Raw genomic sequence first — 19285 nt, forward strand, 5'->3', positions numbered from 1 at the left:
AAGATCTGTAGAGAAGGAGCCTCCACAGGCACCCCGGGCAGCCCGTGCCAGGGCTCCGGGACCCTCACGTGGCAGCGCTTGGGTTCTGCCGCTCCACAAGTTTTGTTAACACTCAAGTTACGGAGCACTTTGCAGCAAGTCCCATCACAACGAGACAGCATCTGAACAAGCAGCTGCTACACAGATGTTTGAAATCTCATCCCATAAATGAAACAACTCTTATCAATTTTATAACATTGAGAGGACACTCAATCAAAATTACCTAAAAGAAATGTTTAGGCTCTAATTATTTTCTCCAAAAAATTATTTTCCTTCCTCTATTTTCCTCCAAAATCTGCCTTCATTTGTGACTAGTAGCTTTTTACCAGCAAGCAGAGCAACATTGCATCTACATACGAACAGACACAGATATAACAAGCAATGTTTGAACTGAAACTGTCCAAAGACAGGAAACAGCCAGCTGAAAGTTTGACCTACCTTAAGATGGCCAAAGTTCATGGCGATGCTCTCCTATGGCTTGTTTAGTTCAACCCACAGAACTACAGTCTTAAGATCTCGCAAGGTCGCCAGCCTTCCACAAGCAGTGACAGGTCCAAAAAGCCAGATGTGGCCAACCAAGAGAGCTGCAGGCAGGAGCAATTCCCGATTCCCACACAAGCATGTCCAGTCCTAAATTTTCCATTTTAAAAACTTGCAAGGAAATGCCACTCCCCAACCTTATGCTGCCTAAGCAAAGGAAAACACCAGTAGGTAATAAGGGGAGGAGAGGGTGGTCACCCTCACCCTATTTCCTAAAGTTATCCCAGAAGTAATTTATTATCCAGTGAATGAAAAACAGTCAACTTCACTGCAATGCAGTCAACTGCATTGTAAAGGAAAGGCCTCCCCAGAGGTGGTGGTGGGGAACAGTGGAGTTAAGCTGAGGAAAGTAAACACAAAATGACAGAATTTCTTTTACAGAAAACAAACTGAAAGGAAATACCTTCATTGATTTTGAAAGCTTATTTTAGTATATTGGAGAGCAACAGGTAAGATCATCTGAGCTTAAGGTTCTACACATCAGAACACACACGAGAGAAGAATCTTGACAAAGGAAGCTATGCACACGTGAGTGCCAGCAAATTAAAAAGTCACAACTAAAGCATCCACCTGACACCTTGTTTCAGTCTGGAGCAAGGGGGAAAACAAACACTTTTAGAATGTTTTTTCCCTCCATTTGATATTTATACCCGTGAGCCAAAAGCACCCAAGTCAGGAAGGTGGGAAGCACTCGCTGCACGAGAAATCCCCAAATATTCCACAGAGCAAAGCTCTCATGAGAAAATTACTGTCAGAAAGCCATCTATACAGGAAAAAAATAAATACATCAAACCAAAAGCTCGGCATACCTACCTGCTCACCGGCTAGGAAAAGAGGAACGGAGGCTCACCCAGAGCCACTGACCGTAATCACCAGGACACACCACCAAAGACAGACTTTCATTCTGTGGGAAAGCCAAATTTTTAACTACAATCAAGCTCCCACCACTAGAAACCAGATAGGAAGAGCCCCTTGAGCATCCCGGCCTTTCAGAGGCGTTCAACAGGGTTTCACGTCCTCTTCCACCGGGAGGACAAGTCACTCTTTACACAAACTCTAGCTCATGTTTTCTAAAACCACATAAAAACAGAAGCCCACAGAAGAGAGGGGAGCATCAGTGAACATGCAAAGCGGCAAAGGCAGCAGGGAGCTGGCAACGCTGCTTTCTGGCCCACGGTCCTGTTTCTGAAAAACGCTTAGAGAAACAAACTTTAGTATTGTTTTATTTAGTTCTTATTTAAAACTGTGTGAAATCTGAAACACGTGGAGAGACAGAAAACTAGTCTGTGTACATCTCAAACTAACACAACCTTCTACCACAACCTTTTTAGATGCAGACTAAACATTTCCTGATATCCCAGCCCTGCTTCGAGACTGCTTCCTTTCAAGCAGTGTCCTAAAAGAGATAGGAACTGAGGTTTTTTTTCTTTTTTCGCTTGTACTAGACTGCGCGTTAAACAGGAAAGCACAACCCTCTGACTCGAGGTCTAAATCCACGTGCGTGGAGAACCACCCTGGCACAGCTGCTGCCCAGCAGTGCTCCACGGTGCCGACAGCGGGAGCGCAGCCACCGGGGCAGTGCAGCGCGCGGCGCCAGCCCCACCGCAGCGGCCGACCGAGCCTCAGCGCGAGAGGTTGCAAGGGAAACACAGAAACCGGAATCACCCCTTCCAGTGAGGGCACCACTGTGTGCTCCAGCACTGCGACAAGGAGGTTGTTTCTAGACACTGCCCTCCCTTGTGCGTAAGAGCAGCCCCAGAGAAATAAGCTCTTCATTTCATGCATTCCAAGAAGTCCACGGGCAACAACAACTTAAGTGTAGGCAGGACAATTCAGTGTAACAGGTCAATACTTATGTCCTTAAAAAGCAATATATTTAATACAAACTGGCATTGCAACTATAACTCTGCTTTTTGCATTGATCATCTTCTCCACTTGCAATAAATTCAGAGCATGGACTTTTAAGGGAAATATTATTGCCATAAAAGGAATATAAATAAAAAGAGGAATGGCTTGATTTTCTTAAATCTTGCAAATCCTCACACCACCACTCAAATCTGCATTTAAAGGTGGCAACAACTCTTCACCAATAGAGAATTAGCCTTGATATCATCTGTTGTTTTAAAGAATCTCCTTGTACTACTCAAAGCAAAATCCATTTGTGTATCTACTTGTAACCACTCAAAAAAACTTAAATATAGACATTGTACTTGCATTGGTGGCAATCCTTTCATGTAAGTTGCAAGTTTATTGTTGAATAATTCATCTTTTTCATACTTGATCTTGCATATAACAAAACACGTGTTTAACAGACATTGCGAATAAAGCACTTTGCCATTTGCTACTTTTACAAGTGATACTCAAATACTAGCACTTAAGAAAGGGCTAGAAAATATTGGCTTAGCTCATTACATAAACCAATACCCACTTTTCAAAACTGAAGAAATTCAGTATTGTTCCGAAGGACCAGACTAGGCAGGAAGTCAATTTCTGGCGCTCTCAAAGCGGCAAGGCCAAAGCAATTCAAGCAGCGCCCGTCAGCCAGCTCCTCCTGCTGCTACCTCTTTTTAGCAAGCAGCCTTGAGGTGTGCAAGAGAGGGCATTCACGTATCTTTCACAGTAGACCCCTCAAGGGTCCTTTTTTAAGGCTGTTTAAAGATATAAACACCTGTAAAACAGCTTTTTTTTTTCTCCTCAAAACTAGCAGTACAATCTGTTAACATCAGGGGCAAACAGCATCTTTCATGGTTTATCATATGAACCTTCAGTTTAAGGTTCCTTCTAACAAGGAAGTGAGTTGCTATATAGAACTTATGGCTGATTTTTGCAATAACACCGAATAATGACTTTTTTCTCTACATATGCTTGAAAGATCAATTGCAAGTATTTGGGACAGCAATGACTGTTTTCGAGAGTAAACACTTACATTCCAAATGTGCTATGGCTTCCTATTTTCTCCCAAGAGGCTACTCTCGACGAGGAATGTTTCCTAATTCATCATGCTAGAAGATAAGGATCATCAGCTCCTTGGCAAGATGGACAGCCCCTTCCCTATCCCAAAAACTCCACTTAGGCACCCCCATCCATGTCAATGTTATCAACACGGAGGGCTTGCTTTACATTTAAAAGGAAGATTAAAAAAAAAAAGAAAGGATTTAAACATATTTAGACCATAGAGAAAATGAAATATTTCCAAAACAAACCTGCACTTTTTAGAAAGTCCAAAGGAACAGGCATTCAAGCAAATTTCACAGCACATGCCATGTCTAACCCAAGCACTAATAACCCTGTATCCATTATCAACGGATCAAGATACACGGGAAATCTAAAGAAAGCAACGGAACTGTGCATCCAATTCCAGATACCTGTAATTTAATTACGTTTCACAACAAGGCACGCGCCGTTGTGATTTCAACTTGAAACAGTTATCACCAGGTTCGGCAAGTCAACACGCACTAACATCTTCAAGTCTGCGAACAATGAAGCCACATTTTCCTTTTCAGCAATTTTATTCTAATGTGAAACATGAAGAAACAAGCACCCAAATAATAACTGCAATATAGTACGAAATTTTAATAAAAGTTGTTTTTTTAAAAAAAAAAAAACAAAAACAAAGCAAGTTTTTAAAAAATAAACTGAAAGGCTTGACTCCTAGTCGTACATCTTTCTGACATCAGGAAGAAAACTTTCAGACTTGCAAAGGAAAAAAAAAAAGAAACAAAGATCTGCTGTTGAAATATTACTCCCAAAGACTGTTGAAACGCATAACATGAAGCTTCAGAGACAGACAGTTTTATTAACAGGAGGCTTAATTTTAAACAGTATATACAAATCACATTACTTTTCCAAAGTCGGGACCACCTAGTAATCTGTCAAAAACAAATTTAAGCTAATGAATTACAGAAGCATCTGTGTAATGCGACCGCCTCTTTATTGAAGTACACCTTTATACAATCCTTCCAATAGTCCTGTACTGTGAAATCCTCTCAGGATGTAGTGCTGCACAGGTTTGCAAATCTCTCCTACACGCCACATGAATAAAACTGTTGCCACTTGCACCTCTAAATTTTGCCTGACCAAACACTTCAGTGTTCCATGATATGCAACACCAAAAGGCACTGTTTTTCTTTGTCCAAAAAACAAAATGGTTTAAAGATTACTATGTTTAAGTACAATGATTTGCCGGGAATAGCAGGATTTTTTTTTTTCAGGCAATGCTCAAGACTTAAAATTTACCATAAGCCAAGCAAGGATGAACCAAAGAGTTCTACTTTTCACTTGTGTTAATTACTCCCTTTCCAATTCTGTTTTCCATGAAAGGTTTTACTGCACAGCAAAGAAAATGGCAACTCTTTACAGACTTTGAATAAACAACATCACAAGTTTATTGCAAAAATATATAGTAAACTCAGTATTTTCAAGTTTTGGAGAAAAATAAATTTTATCTCTGAATTCACTCATAGCAGTAATCTACAACAGAGTTGCTGAAGATAAAACCTTCTTTCGTACATAAACTAATTAAAACTTTTGCTGGACTCCAATCTTCTACCAATCATCACCACTTTGGTTCTCTTAACAGAGATTCTATGCAAGGAGTCAGAAGACACATGAAAAATACAACATCAATATGAACTAGTGTCAAAGGTCCTACCCCAACCGATTCATGTAATCCTAACAAATCAAGCTACTTAAACAATGATGAGTTTTTTTTTTTTAAAGTTGTTACTTCTACTGCAAAAGTTTTATAAGTGTACTATAAAACTCATATGATAATGTCTGAGGTTAGCTATACTTGTGGCAAAAGTCTTATTCTGCACAATTATAATTGCAATATATAAATAACTAAAGGTTATTCCACAAAGAACAGCTTGAATTTTACAGAACGATTCTGCTCATACTTATAGGAATTAGTTTGGTAGACACATCAGCAATGGGCATAATTCAACTGTTCATACAGTGAGAATCTTGGAAAAAAATAAAGATACATACACAAAACAATCTGTGTACACTGAGAATTCATTCAGTTGCAGAGTAAAATCAGAACTTTAAACAAAGCTTTGACCTGTAAACAAAGCAAATTCAGCCAGCTTTTAACCAAATCTAGAAATAGCTATCTATTTTACAATGGCTTGCAAGAGCACCCACTAAAGAACTTCACTGACTTCATCTATTTCCCTTATCCAAAGCTACATAAAACCAATCTAGATTCCTTGATAAGCATTGTGTCCAGTATAGTTTACCAAACTTTTTCTATGGTGAATAAGAATCTGTCTAGCTTCTCCACACATTTGTACTGGGAAATCCACTGCATATCTATCCTTGCAGTGTTTCTTCTGTAAAGAGCTAACCCAGTGCTCTGTCTTATCAAAACAAATCTGTTTTACAATTTAAACAATCCACAGGTTCTATCCTGGAAATACTATAAAAACCAATCTGGATGCATTTATCACAACACTATGAGTATCTACTCTACAACTACTTCATATTAACAGCTACCCTAAAACAAGTTTTACTTTTCTAGAGCCTATAGGCCTATCATTTAAATCAACAACAGCTGCCATTGCTTCATCGCGAGACTCAAATGCAACCATTGCTTCTCCTGTGGGCATGCCTTTTTCATTGTATTTTAAGCACACTGAACCAGGGATCACTTGGTAACCATAGAAGAAATCCAAAATTTCATCCACCGAAACAGTAAAGGGCATATTTTGCACTTTAATGACCGTTGGTCCTGGCTTCCCAGACCCTGTTCCAAAACCTGGGGGGCCACTAATATGTATATTTGCCGGACCAGGCCCAAACCCTGGAGGTCCGCTGAGGTGTCCGAGACCACTTGCAATGCCTGGAGGGCCACCACCAAAGCTGGGGGGTCCACTTAAATTGCCAGGACCGTTACCAAAACTCTGAGGGCCCCCTCCAAAACCTGACGGTCCACTCAAATTACCAGGACCACCTGCAAAAGCTGGGACCTCAATAGCTGCACCAGGCAAACCGCTACTTGCGACTGCAGGTATTCCTGGTCTGGAATCACCAAAGCCACCTATTCCAGGGGGCGGCAGGGGGGGACCAAACGTGTTAGAGGCACTAAAGTTACCAGGAAAATTAAACGGAGGACCATTGTTTGCTTCTTTTGAACTTCCCCCCAGGAAGGCATGTTCATCCCCACCAGCACTCGGGGCTCCCGGCACTGCTGCGTTTGCTTGCATTGGCATTTTCAGTATCTTTTTCCCTTGAGACGGTGGGTTTCTCTCAATTTCTCTCATTTCTTCTACAGTAATCAAACGTAAAACAACATCTCTTCCATTCAGTTTTTTACGGTGCAAACGCTCTGCTTTACGAGCATCATCTTCAGCTTTAAACTGAACCAGTGCTTGCCCTAAACCCTGCCCGTTGTTATCAACAAGAATTTGTACAGAGTTTTCTTCTACTGCCAGTCCCTCTAGAAACTGAAGGATTTCCAGTTTCGTTATGTTGTATGGGATATTTGATATATGCGCACATAATTTAGGTGAACCTGGATCTCCCTCAGGATTCAGCATGATTTCTCTCTGGTCATAGTTGAAATTCTGCAATCTTTTACGAATCAGGTCTATTTTTTCTAACATCGCCTTTTTAGTAATAGGATGAACTTGAATAAAACGATTCCCTATATACTGCTTATGATGACACAAAGCTGCTTTGTAATCAGCTTCATTCCTGAATTCAACAAAACCCTCTCCAATCGCCTTCCCATTCGGTCCATAAGCTATATAGATGCTGTCTTCAACTATATCCAGCTTTTTAAAAAAATCTATTACATGCTTGTTCTCCGATTCAAAGGGAAGACCTTTCAAATAAACACAGAAACCTTGCTCACGGGGAGATCTTGACCGTGACCTTTCCTGTCCACTAGGAGATTTGGATCTAGAATGAGGCTGCGGAGGAGGATGCGATTGCCCAGAGGGACCCATGGTTTGCTTGAAAGTTATGTGGCCTCCAGCAGCCACCCACTGTCTCTCTGTTGCAGGACTAACTTCAACATAGCGCTGAATCATCAGCATTCTGTTTCGCTTCAGTGCTTCAAATGTATCTTGAGGTGAAAAAAACTTAACTAGTCCATTTCCATTATTTCGACCTACGTGATCCTTCAGCATATGGACTGCATCCACACGGAGCCCTAGGAAAAAGTCTTTCACATCAGATTCTGTTGCAGAAAAGGGCATTCCATGAACACTGACATACAAGTCATCTGGATTGATAGGAAGTGGCTTGACACTACTTTGAGAATTCATCTGGATAGGATTTACAGGATTTATGGGACCCATAAACAATGGATTCAAGCCGCTGTTCAAATTCACTGCTGCTCCAGACCCATTCATTCCAGTGGGCAAAGGTGCTACGGGTGGAGGATTCAAAGGAGGCATTCCTGATATGGGAGGTATAGGTGTCATCGGGGGCACGGGAGGCACGGGGGGTATTGGGGGAACTGGTGGAACAGGAGGCAGTGTGGGTACAGGAGGTGGAACAGGTATTGGGGGAATAGAAGGCATTGGTGGCAAAGATGGCATAGCAGGGATAGGAGGGATGGGTGGAGGAGGTACGGTGTTCATTGGGGATGCCGTACTAGGTATAGTTGAACTAAATGTTGGGCTACCAAAGGTACTCCCAAGATTTGGAGGTGCGCTCCCCATACTGGCAGTAGAAAATGTAGATATGTTTTTATTGCTTTCATGCACAGTAGTAGAAGCAGTTACTACACTAGGAGAAGGATTGTTAAAGTTAGGTACAGTAGTAGGCAAGTTTACCCTTCCACTTATTCCAGAACTAGGTGGTGGTCCCGACCTGCTAGCATTTGCGGGTGGCATATCTAGATTGGCAGTTTCAAAACGCCTACGACTGAGTTCTATCATGTTTTGCATTTCGGTTTTACTGCTCAGCAATAGTGTTACTTTTGACCCTTTAATTGTACCACCTGTGCGCATCATACCAAGCCTTGCATCTTCATCAGTGGCAAAAACGATGAAAGCCTCACCCAGTTCACCCCCTACAATATGCACGCCCCCATCAGGAATGGTCAATCCAGAGAAGAAGTGGCGAATGTCCATGGTCCCCGCCACAATCGGGAGACCTTGCAAGCGGATGACCACAGCCATGCTGCGCTGAAACAACACACACCTGCAGATGAGAAAAGGCAACGGCTATGTCAGACTACTGATTATGACACCATGCATTTACCTACAGACACCATCTACTATATTGGTTTACATACCCCTAACAATATCTTACAAAGATTAAGCGTGTTTAGATCCCAAGTTCGTTATTCATGTCTGCTTACTTCATACAGATCCAAGTATTAAACATTTACCAACACAATTAGTATAAGGTTTGCACTGCAAATTCCCAAATAAACTGTTAAACTGAAACCTCAAAGTGTCAGGGAAGAAATAAATAAAGAAATAAAATAAAAGGACAGCAAAACTAGAACTATTATATCAATAGTTCAGTAATTAATGGAACATAAACAAAATGAATATTTGAGCTAAGCAGATAAATTTCAATTACCATACATTGATAAGAAAACCATTGCACCTGGCAAAGTGACTGCCAAAAGTCTGTACACCTACAGGCAATAAACAGTTCTTTCTCATTTGGAAAGGGATTAGCATATGTCAGCTAAAGAAGACTGAGGTTATGAACTGAAACCCATTATTCACCACTAGTGACGCTCTGAATCACTAAACACCATTAGATGGGCCACTTAGATAATAATGATCTTACATTTTTCTCCTAGCAAAGACAAGAGGACGAGGTGACAGTAGAGTTAATTAACAGTTATAAACTGACCCCAGCCATTTTGTGACTTTAGGATATAGACCTTGCCTGTAGTAGATAAACACCTAGTCATAGTCTAGCCAAATATCTTGTTTTTAATTTATTAGATTTTGAAAGTCTTAAAGACAAAGTATTATAAGAGCTGTATATATTCTGTCTAGTAACACCTTCAATCTCCAGCACAAGTAAATTACTTCACCTCTTCAGTTAGGTGAGGTTAGTGGCAGCCCAATATTAAATTCGAACAGCTAGGTCTTGATCAAAGTTGCCCAGTATACACTCTAAAGACCACCCTGAGGTTACACCAGAAAGTCACAACAAACACAAATGTAGACAGTTCTCACTTTCTTGACAACCATTCAGCAATGATTGACAATGTCATAATACTAGCGCAGTTCACCCATTAAAGTCAACCTTTATCCTCAACAGTCAGCAGCAGCACCTTATTTCACCCGAACCACTTCTTCCCCAAAACTTCTTCACTTCCTTAAGTACCAACCAGGTCAGAGTCTGTATGGAAGACCTTTGAGGCTCCCATTGTCACATATGTTAAAATACTTACTAGGCACTTGAAATCAAGGATGAACTAGATGACACACCGCAATGCCAGAAGGCAGTGCACCACAACCAACTACAGGCATTAACTATCCCACATTCCACATTCAGTTCAGCATTATATCCCTGCATAGAGTCAAATCTAGCCAGTTGCCTGCCCAGCTTTTCCAGTGAGTTTAGAGACGTCATAAACGACCAGGTAAAGCCACTGTGCAATAGTTTAGCCATATAACCAGGTTAAATTCTATACTTAATGAAAACAGTAATTATGACTTTTATGAAAAAAAAAAAATTATTTTGCTGCCATGGTGGAACTTGAAATTACTAAACTGGGTAGTTACATAGTTTGTTTTGTTGCTCAAAACAGAGTTAACCTCTTCCATTCACTAATCTCCCCATGAAACATGCTGGGTATTACAGGGCATTATCTCACTTGGTAGGTAAGCATGGATGATCCTTCTCCCTCAAGCAACGAGCAGAGAAGCCCATTGGCAAGGTGTCAGCTATGCTGCTCTAGCTGCTGTAAATGAACGCCTAATTCCTTATTAGAACACAGAAAATATGAAAATGTAGCTATATCCACCACTCAGAAAACTCCTATCTCACCAACAACGGCAACAGCAGAAAGGAAAACATATGCTAAGCTTTTATTAGAGTGCAAGTTTCCCATCTCCTGGTAAGAAATAAACTGTGGAGAAAACAAAAGAAAACCAGTGCATTTTATCTCTTCTAAGCACACTTTCATTTAAATTAAAACAAAACTTGCTCCTTAATCATTTTCCAACAGCAAAATAAATGGCCTAGATGTCAAAAAAAAAAAAAAAAAAAAAAAAAGAAATAGCTATGCTATATATACATATACCCCTAAGAAAGCATTTTAAACTATTTGCACTGTTTTAAATTTATGTTATTTTTAAAATGGTCTTGTAGTTTTATTTTAAATTTGCCCAACACTACTGTCAATCTCTGAAACTACAGTTAAAAATTAAACATTATAAATTTAAGTAATTCGTACTAAAGGACACTGCAAAATAAACTTGGTGCATTATGCTACAGGATTGGTTTCAAATTATATGATCCTAAAGCAAGTGAACAGGATTAAAGCATCCCAGCTACTGTATCTATGCTTTGAAAACTAAAATAAAAAGTAATTTAAATAAAAAATCATTTTAAAGCAAAGATGTTTGCATATTTTATACTACTTGTAAAAAATTTCTAAGACTCATTTCTTCTTATGATATCTGATTCCTGAAGTATAATTTTCTACTGCAAAATGGAGATTCATAGTCATTTCCCTGCTAAGGACAATCTGATATGGCCATTAGTTAAACAGAGGCAACTTGGGGAAGTTTTTCTGCTCAGATCTACTGGTTGAGAATGAGTGTTCTTTATCAGAATTGAGACCATCAGGTGAGCATACCTCTTAATGATTCTGTGAATGTAGTCCAGAAGAAAACTAATAGATAAAGCCACAAATAAATAATTTTTTTAAAAAAAGCATTTGAAAATTTATATAACTTTGAGATAATGCAAGTTATCTCAATTCTGCTCTTAATTCAAGATTTCATTAGAGATGCTGAAGGATATTTTGATATTTTAAAGTTGCTTTGCTAAGTATGCTATTCAGATCTTAGGAAATTGTTGTTTAGACACTTAAAGTATACAGTTGCAAGAAAAACTGGCCACAGTGACCTCAGTGTAACTAAGTCCATCCATGATTCTAATCAAGTGCTTGATATTAAGCAAGAACTAACAGTAAGCAGGGTATTAAAAAAAAAAATTAAAAGACCTCATCAGGTGTTTTGGCAAGAAATATTTGTCAACTCAAAGGGAAATTGCTTCAAAGTTACTCAGACTCTCAGTGATTTAACAGAGTATTAACTTTGGTCTCTGTGATTGAGGGGAAAAAAAAAAAAAAAAAAAAGAAGACTTGAGTGGTGCAACAACAGGACCAAATCTCACACCCTAAGCACTCACAAGTTAGATTTCTTTCAAAAGGCACTTAGGAGACAACAGCCTAATAAAATTTTCAAGCTAATGGAAAAGCATAGACTGTTCACATATTTCAGTGTTAATTTGTAAAAGATTAATATAAAGGAGCAAGATTAACTTCAGGCACCAAGCAAGCCACATGCCTATTAAGTGTACATTGGAGATTTTTTGTTGGGTCGTTAGAGATGCTTTCAGGGGTTTTCTCCTCAATAAGGAGGTATTTTTGAACACTTATTAAGAGACAGAAAGCATAAAAATCAAAAGTTATACTACAGCTAAACCATATACTCTATCACATTGAGACCGCAAGGGAAAACTAGAGACCTGCCACAAACAATCTGGTTCAAGTCATTCAATAATCCTTAAAAGCCCATTTATCCATCTTGATAACCACATCTTCAGAAACAATGATATTACATTAGAAAAGAGTCTACAGCACTAAGGAACAATGTTTTCTCTTCCATCCATGTATTGGTGAGTAAAATAAGCAGGAACTGGGTCATATGCATAGAACGGTAAACCAGGAAACACTGGATAGCCTTTTAAGGCATACACATTTCTCAAGTTAAAACAAGTTTAGAAGACTCAGCCTAATCCTAGAGAGTGTTAATCCACAGTACTCACACAGTACATGCACACAACATATTTGGCAATTCTTCCTTAAAGACTAGAAACCATAATAACTTTGGTGTTCTAGGAGGAATTTAAAGCATCTGGGCCATGACTGTCTAGCAATAGCTAGAACTGCAGAACACTGGGGCTTTTTTTGGAAAAGGCTAAAATTAACCTGCTGGATTAGCATAGCTTCAAATTAGCTCAGAGATGGCTATGCATGATCCTTTAACTGCTGCAAGCCTAATTAGAACCAACTACTATACACTTTTACCCTTCAATAGTTGAAACAGGCAGATCTGTGGCCTGCAACAAAATAGCTACATTTTCAAAGAGGGCAAAGAAACTGAGAGATTTTTCAGGACTACCATGTGCTAATGAAACAACGAGACATTAGTTTAGCAGAAAATTCTGTTTACAAGAACAAGGTGGTCAGAACCACCGTCACAGGAGAGTCAAATAAAAAGAGAAACTACAGATTATTTGACCCAGCCGTTCTGACACCAATTCAGGGATTCCAAAATCTGCAAATATGTCTTAATTATATATTCAATATGTATAAAAAGAAATCTTCAATTCAAAGTCTCTTACCTGCAAAGACAGATGTTTTTTTTCTTAACAAGTAGCAGAAGCCAAGCCAATCCTGTGGGCAACCAATTAAAACCAACTTTTAGACTGCAATAAAGAATAAATGGAGGCAAAAATCAATGCAGGCAACACAAGAGCAGTAACAGTCCACAAAGAACTGTTTATTCAGTTCAGTCCTGAGACCACCACAAGGCACTGAAACATACTGCAACGAAGAAAGCAAGAGTGCATTTTCTAATATGGGATACGTGCATCATTTTTCGACGATTGCATTGCAGTTCTGGTACTGTTTCAAAACATAAATGTCTTCCCAAAAGAATACGAAAAAGAACTAGAAAACACCCAAAGCACCCTTCTTCTTCCCCCCAGCTTCGTTTCCAATAGCTGAACAAATCACTAACTTTCAAAGGAAAATTAAGAACCAAATACTTAAGAATATGGATTTTAACAAAACGCTGCTCTGCCAACTGGCACAAATAATACTCCTTCCTCCAACTGTGTATCTTCTCACTTGAACAAAGCAACACCAAAAGCCACAAACCAGAAAACTCCCAACAGTTGCCGAGGAACAGTTTTCCAAGTTTCCAGTGTTACCCGAACTGCTGAAACAAAGTTGCATTTCACAGCCAGCTCTAGAGACCGGTGACACTTCTAGCAGTCACCTCAACACAGCATACAGTAAGAATTCCTCACTTAAATAACACCTTAACATTCGTAATCTGCCATTTTATAATGCAACTCCTGATCCAAAACCTTTTTCATACTTGAGAGCATTAAAATTATCTTTCTGGGAATACGACCCAACAAGAAAGCTAGATATTTCAAGGAAAAACACACAAGTTTCTTATTTAAAGAGGGGATGGGAAACCTCTTGTCCTTTCATTGCTTAGCAGACCATCTTATACCACCAATCTCTTTCTCTGGAAAACCATCCAGAACAGAACGACACACTAAGAACAACCACCTCCCTTTCACAAAGCCCAAACAATTTTCTGTTATAAGCATTATTAACAAAGTGAACTTACAGAAAGAAGCAGTAGCAAACATCCACATCCACAAACTCTCTAACAGAAAGGATTAACATGAAGGCAGACGTTCACAGATCTCTTGGGACATTAACAGCAGTCTTGCAAAAGAGAAAGATGTAGCTATGCCCTTCAGACATATTAAAACAGTAAGCGTGTTCAATAAAAGAAGACTATATACGTTAAGCAAATCTTTCAGGGGGAAAAAAATCCTGTATTTGCAGGTTTCAACTATACACTTTCTTAACTGGCATAGTTTCAAACAGTGATTTACAATGCAGAAGTCATAATCACCGGAGTAAGTGTTTCATGCAAAAATATATCTGCTTTGAAAAGCAGATAGATCTATTACGTACAAGGAACTTCCCATTTGAAAAGAAAATCTCAACAACAAATCATTCAGGACATTTCCAGCAGAGCAACCACAAAGTTGCACACGCATCTTTTTCATGACACTGAAAACAAGCTGAAGATCTCCAGGGCCCTAAGACGACATTACCACATTCACGAATGAAGGAGCATTTTTCAGAAAAGGTGCAAAATTGCACTCTATTATGTTTAACCCTGCCATCAATCATCAGCAAACACTAACATAAAGAAGTCCCGATTCTCTTTAAAAGGAAAAACAAAAACAAACAAACCAAAAAAGCACCTGTAGCCCTGGCAGGTAGACATCCTCTCTGACAGACCCGGTACCCACGTTCACTAGGTGGGAACCACTTCTCCCTCGCAGCCCCGACGCCTCACCAACCCTCACGGTCGCAGCACCCTACCAGCCACGCGGGAGAGCAAACGCGCAGGAAAACCAGAGCAGCTGAGCAGCCACCTCGCGAGGCCTGCGGCAAGGAGCAGACCTGCTGCTTGGCTCCTCTCACCCCAGCGCATCCATGCGGAGAAGGAAACTTGCTAAGAAAGAACAAGTTGAGGGCTGACTAGTGAAACAAGAGACACACGTTTCCTCGAAAAAAGGCCTGGACAGACCCTAGGTGGACTTCTGGGCCCCCCTTCAATCCTAATCCGTGTCTACAGAGCTCATTTTTATCGGTATGTTACTGCACGGCAGGATGGCTACTATTCCAAGGCCCCCCCGCAGGCGGCGGGCACGGCGATATTTCTTCCTCGCGAGGTGCAGGGCGCTTGTCCTGCAGGACCCGGCGAGCAGCGGCCGCCGGCGCCCCCGGAGCCGCCCCCAGGGCCTCGCGGACAGCGCCCCGCGCCGCTTCCCGCCTCTGCGCCCGCCGGGCCCCGCCGCCGCCAGCGCCTCCGCGGGCTGCGGCCACCGCCCGGCCCCGGCGCCCCCGCCAGGCCGCGCCGCCCCACCGGGCCCGGGCCACAACCTCCCCTGCCCGGCGGCGGGGCAGGCTCAGGCCCCCGGCCCCAGCGGGGCCGCGCGGGAGGAGCCGCCGCTCCGGCGCGGCCCTTTGTGCACGACACCGCGGTCCGCCGCGCCCGCCCGGCCTCCCTCCCCTCCGCTCCGCTCCCCTCGCCCGCCGCAGGGCCACAGCGAAAGCAGGCGGCGCGGGCCCGGCCCGCCCCGGCGCTGCCGCGCTCTTACCGAGGGCTCTGCCCGGGAAAAGGGGGTTAGAAAGGAGCGAAAGCGCCACCCAGGCCCCGCTCCGCGCGCCGAGCCCAGCGCCACCGACCGCGCAGCGCCACAAAATGGCGGCGGCGGCTGCGGCGCCGCCAGCGCCGCGAGGGCGGGGGAGGGGCGGGCGGGACGGAGCCGGCGGCGCGCGGGGGGGGCGGGGCCTTGCTGCGCGCGCAGCGCCCCCTGCCGCCCGCCTCGCGCTCGCCGCGCATGCTCCGTGCGGCTGCTCTGCCTGCCTCCCCCGCCCTCCCTCCGCGCGCATGCTCAGTGCGGCCTCGCCCTGCCTCCCCCGCCCTCCCTCCGCGCGCATGCTCAGTGCGGCCGCTCCGCGCTTCTGGCGAGCGCGTGGCCAGGTGTCTCTCTTAAACAAATAAAATAATTTTAAAGCGTCTTTTGTTCCCTTAGCAAGCAAAAAAAAATTTTTTGAAGATAGAGCCCTATTTAGGAGGCTGAAAAGAGCGACGTCGAATTTATGCCAGCAAGAAGGCTAGCATTGTTATGTCTAGTACAGCAGTAACATGCTGATACTGTGAAACGTCTTCTGCAAAATAATTGCAGGAAAACAGTGCCTATCAGAGTAATTGCTGAGGAAACAGGAACTCAACAGGAAACATCAGGTTCCTCTTCTCATTGAAGAGATGCGCTGGCTTGGCCTCCTTCACGCAGGAGCAGGCTGTGGAGTTAAAACCGAATTACGACAGATCGCACCTCATCTTGCTTTTAACTCCCCAGTGCTATGTTTGCCTTTTGCTTGCTTACATAGACCTAGAATACAAATAACCAGACCAACAGAAAGTGCTGTGAGTGCCCTCAGAGCGAGCAAAGAAACACTGGGGAGTTTCTGTCACAGCCCTTCAGCAGACAGCCGTCCTGTGCCGGCTTTGATTTTCTTCCCACAAAAGGAAAAAAAAAAAAAAGAGAGAAAAAATAAAAGCCTGCAACTCTGCTCAAATGAATTTGGGAGTTCAGTTTGGTCACCTTGGTTATGTTTCCCCTCATTAACAAAAGTGTGACAAGTTACAAGGGAGTTGTTGTTCCACTCCAAACTCGTCTTCAGGAGCAAGGCAACCTGCCCCAGCAACTGCCAGCCTATGATTTCTCTCCATTTTCCTCCCCTCTTTCTCATTCTAAATTTTCCTTTCTTTACCACCCTCATCCATTCCCCTAGGCAGCCAGCTCCTGTTTGCTTTTTCCCTCACAAGCACAGGCCTTATTGACTTTAGCCCCTCTTTTCTTGTTTGTGCTAAGCTTGCCTTGATAATTTATCAGTTCTGAAAGCCAATGCCTCCTCTTTGTCTTGTTAGTTGTACCCCAGGACACTGTGGGCCATCTGTGTATACAGAACTCCACTTTTTCATATGCAGCATCCTGAAATTTGATTTCCTGGGTCATTAGCTGGCACAAGTCAGGACAGACTGTCTGCACACCCGGACTATGACAGCAAGTGGCTGAAGCCAAGTGATGGTATCGACAGCCCCGGGCATCCCTCGCTGCACAACAGTGGTGATGGGCCATAAGAGCACATGCATCACACAGCCTCACGAGGCGGCCAGGCCGTGTTTGTACTGACTCTGTAAGGACTGCTTCCACATCCTTCACAAAAATGTTTAATAAGGATAATCCCTACAAAATATTTCCCAAAATACTCTTCCATTCCATCCCTCCTTCTCAATTGCACTTTAAAAACCATCAGTCTGCTTAGAGCTTATTTTAAATACATGCCTTGTTGATACAGCACAGTCTCCTCGTTATAGCTGGAACATCATGCCTTCCCAGCTCGAACACCATGTTTGCTTTACTAGGCGTGCTTAGCACAAAACCACCTGGATTGTTGGTGAGCCTGAGTTTTACTCCTTGTAACAGGACCCTGAACCAGTGTTTTTATTGCTTTGGATGACCATGAGGACCTTCAGCCATCAGAGTGTTCGGCAGTCACAAGCGTTTGATTCTCCTAAGTATTCTGCTCGTTCCTTTAAAAAGCTGCTGTTTGCTTTCTTCCAGTCTAGGATGATTTACCCTTCAAAAATTTAAGTGGAACTGTCGTAACTGGAGAAGAGGTATCTCCAGCAACTCCTTTGGAGTCAGGTTAGGGAAATTTTGCCTTTTCAAAGTGCAAGGTGTGCATTGTGACTAGAAACACTTCGACTGAACACCGTTGGATCATGACTGAAGTCATCCCCAGACAAACATACAACAGTTGTCCAATCAGTTATGTCCAAAATAAGGTGCAACAGCTTTCATGTTACTTTATAATTTTTAAGGCCACTAACAGCAATTTATCACTTGCTGTTTGACACCTTCAACACATCTGTAAACCAAGCCTCCTCCTCTCAGCCTCCTCAAACAAAGAAAAAGTAGCTAATTCTCTATTATCCTTCCTAAAGAGGATAAAAAAGCTATTTTGTTGGTATGTTCTATCAGCTTTTAGTTATACCAATACCCCTTAGGGAGAATTTTTGTTCCCCTTGCACATTACTGAACCATCTCACACAAATAGAATACCTTTGTTTTCCGGTAGTATCTGTCACACTGGCTCAATTTCTATGGCATTTGCAGAATAGTGATATTAAATCCTCACCTTCCTGCATCCTCATCTCATTATTAATTTAATGCTCTGCAGATAACACTAATTACCAACCCCCCCAAAAAATCACAGCTCCCTCACCTGAATTATAAGCAATTCCGTGGTACACTCCCCTCCCAAATAAATTATTCCCTAGTACAAAAATCTTAACTGCATTCAGAGCTGTACAACTAAAAATTAATCCTTAGTATTTCTTCTTTCTTTCGTGGTGGTCAAGTTAATAGTGTGCTAGAATTGTTAACAGTGTGAATGAGTTGGCTAAACCTTTTCTTGGAAGGTTTACATTTTAAATCTCAGTACATGAGGCTCAGGCGTTTATCCTTCTGTGTTCTTTAGTGAAAGATTGTAACTTCTCAACTTTACTGATCATGCCAAATAGTTCAGCCAGAAAGGTGGATCCCCACAAAATAATTTGTACTCTATATATTTATATTGTTTTTCCTCCAAGTTTATAGTTATCACTGACTGAAAGCAATCAAGTTTAAGTCTTATCTGTATTTTTATTGATCAGAAAACACAAAGAACAATCTCACAAAAATAAGGTTTGAGAACATGCTGTGAGAGTGCTGTTACATTATGCTTAAGCCACAATGCACTTATGGCCCGAAGAGGAAATGTCGTACACACAACATCTCTAAAATCTAGTTTTGCACCAGAAACTGTGATGAAGTATTATGAGGTGCCAGCCCTACAATATTAAAACTGTTGAAGCCAGTAATCATTTTCAGAGAGAACAATTCAAGATTAGCTCTGCATTACAAACAACCAAATCCGTTCTTGGTAACAAAAAGAAAAAAAAAAAAAAAGAAAAAAAAAGAAAAAAAAAGAAAAAAAAAAGAAAAAAAAAGAAAAAAAAAAGAAAAAAAAAGAAAAAAAAAGTCCTGTAATGCAATCCACCTTGTGAGATTTAGCTTCATCTTTTGTATTCTAAGTTTAATCCTTGAAATAGAT

General features: G+C 41.7%; 2 protein-coding genes across 4 annotated transcripts in view; both read right to left on the minus strand.

The window, feature by feature from the left end:
• CPNE1 (copine 1) overlaps positions 1–13225 on the minus strand; it is a 38782-nt gene extending 25557 nt beyond the window's left edge. Inside the window, exon 1 of one of the 3 annotated variants that reach the window (XM_010216696.2) lies at positions 13141–13225. Coding sequence is in view for 1 of the 3 variants with exons in the window: in XM_088536073.1 (XP_088392199.1) it covers positions 8546–8563 (18 nt within the window). In the remaining 2 variants the exon portion in view is untranslated. The other 2 variants (XM_088536074.1, XM_088536073.1) reach the window with 2 other exon arrangements.
• On the minus strand, positions 4356–8711 carry RBM12 (RNA binding motif protein 12). Its single transcript, XM_010216695.2, has one exon. The coding sequence runs from the start codon at positions 8709–8711 to the stop codon at positions 6072–6074; it is 2640 nt and encodes an 879-aa protein (XP_010214997.2). The 3' UTR covers positions 4356–6071.
• Positions 13226–19285: the final 6060 nt, after the last annotated feature.

The sequence above is a fragment of the Tinamus guttatus genome, unplaced genomic scaffold (assembly GCF_059628265.1).
Source record: "Tinamus guttatus ecotype Peru unplaced genomic scaffold, ASM5962826v1 Tinamus_guttatus_pri_ptg000650l, whole genome shotgun sequence".
NCBI classification, from domain to species: Eukaryota; Metazoa; Chordata; class Aves; order Tinamiformes; family Tinamidae; genus Tinamus; species Tinamus guttatus.

What these genes read in the sequence shown, in the direction of transcription:
- RBM12 (XM_010216695.2), bottom strand. Translation starts at nt 8,711, where the DNA reads ATGGCTGTGGTCATCCGCTTGCAAGGTCTCCCGATTGTGGCGGGGACC.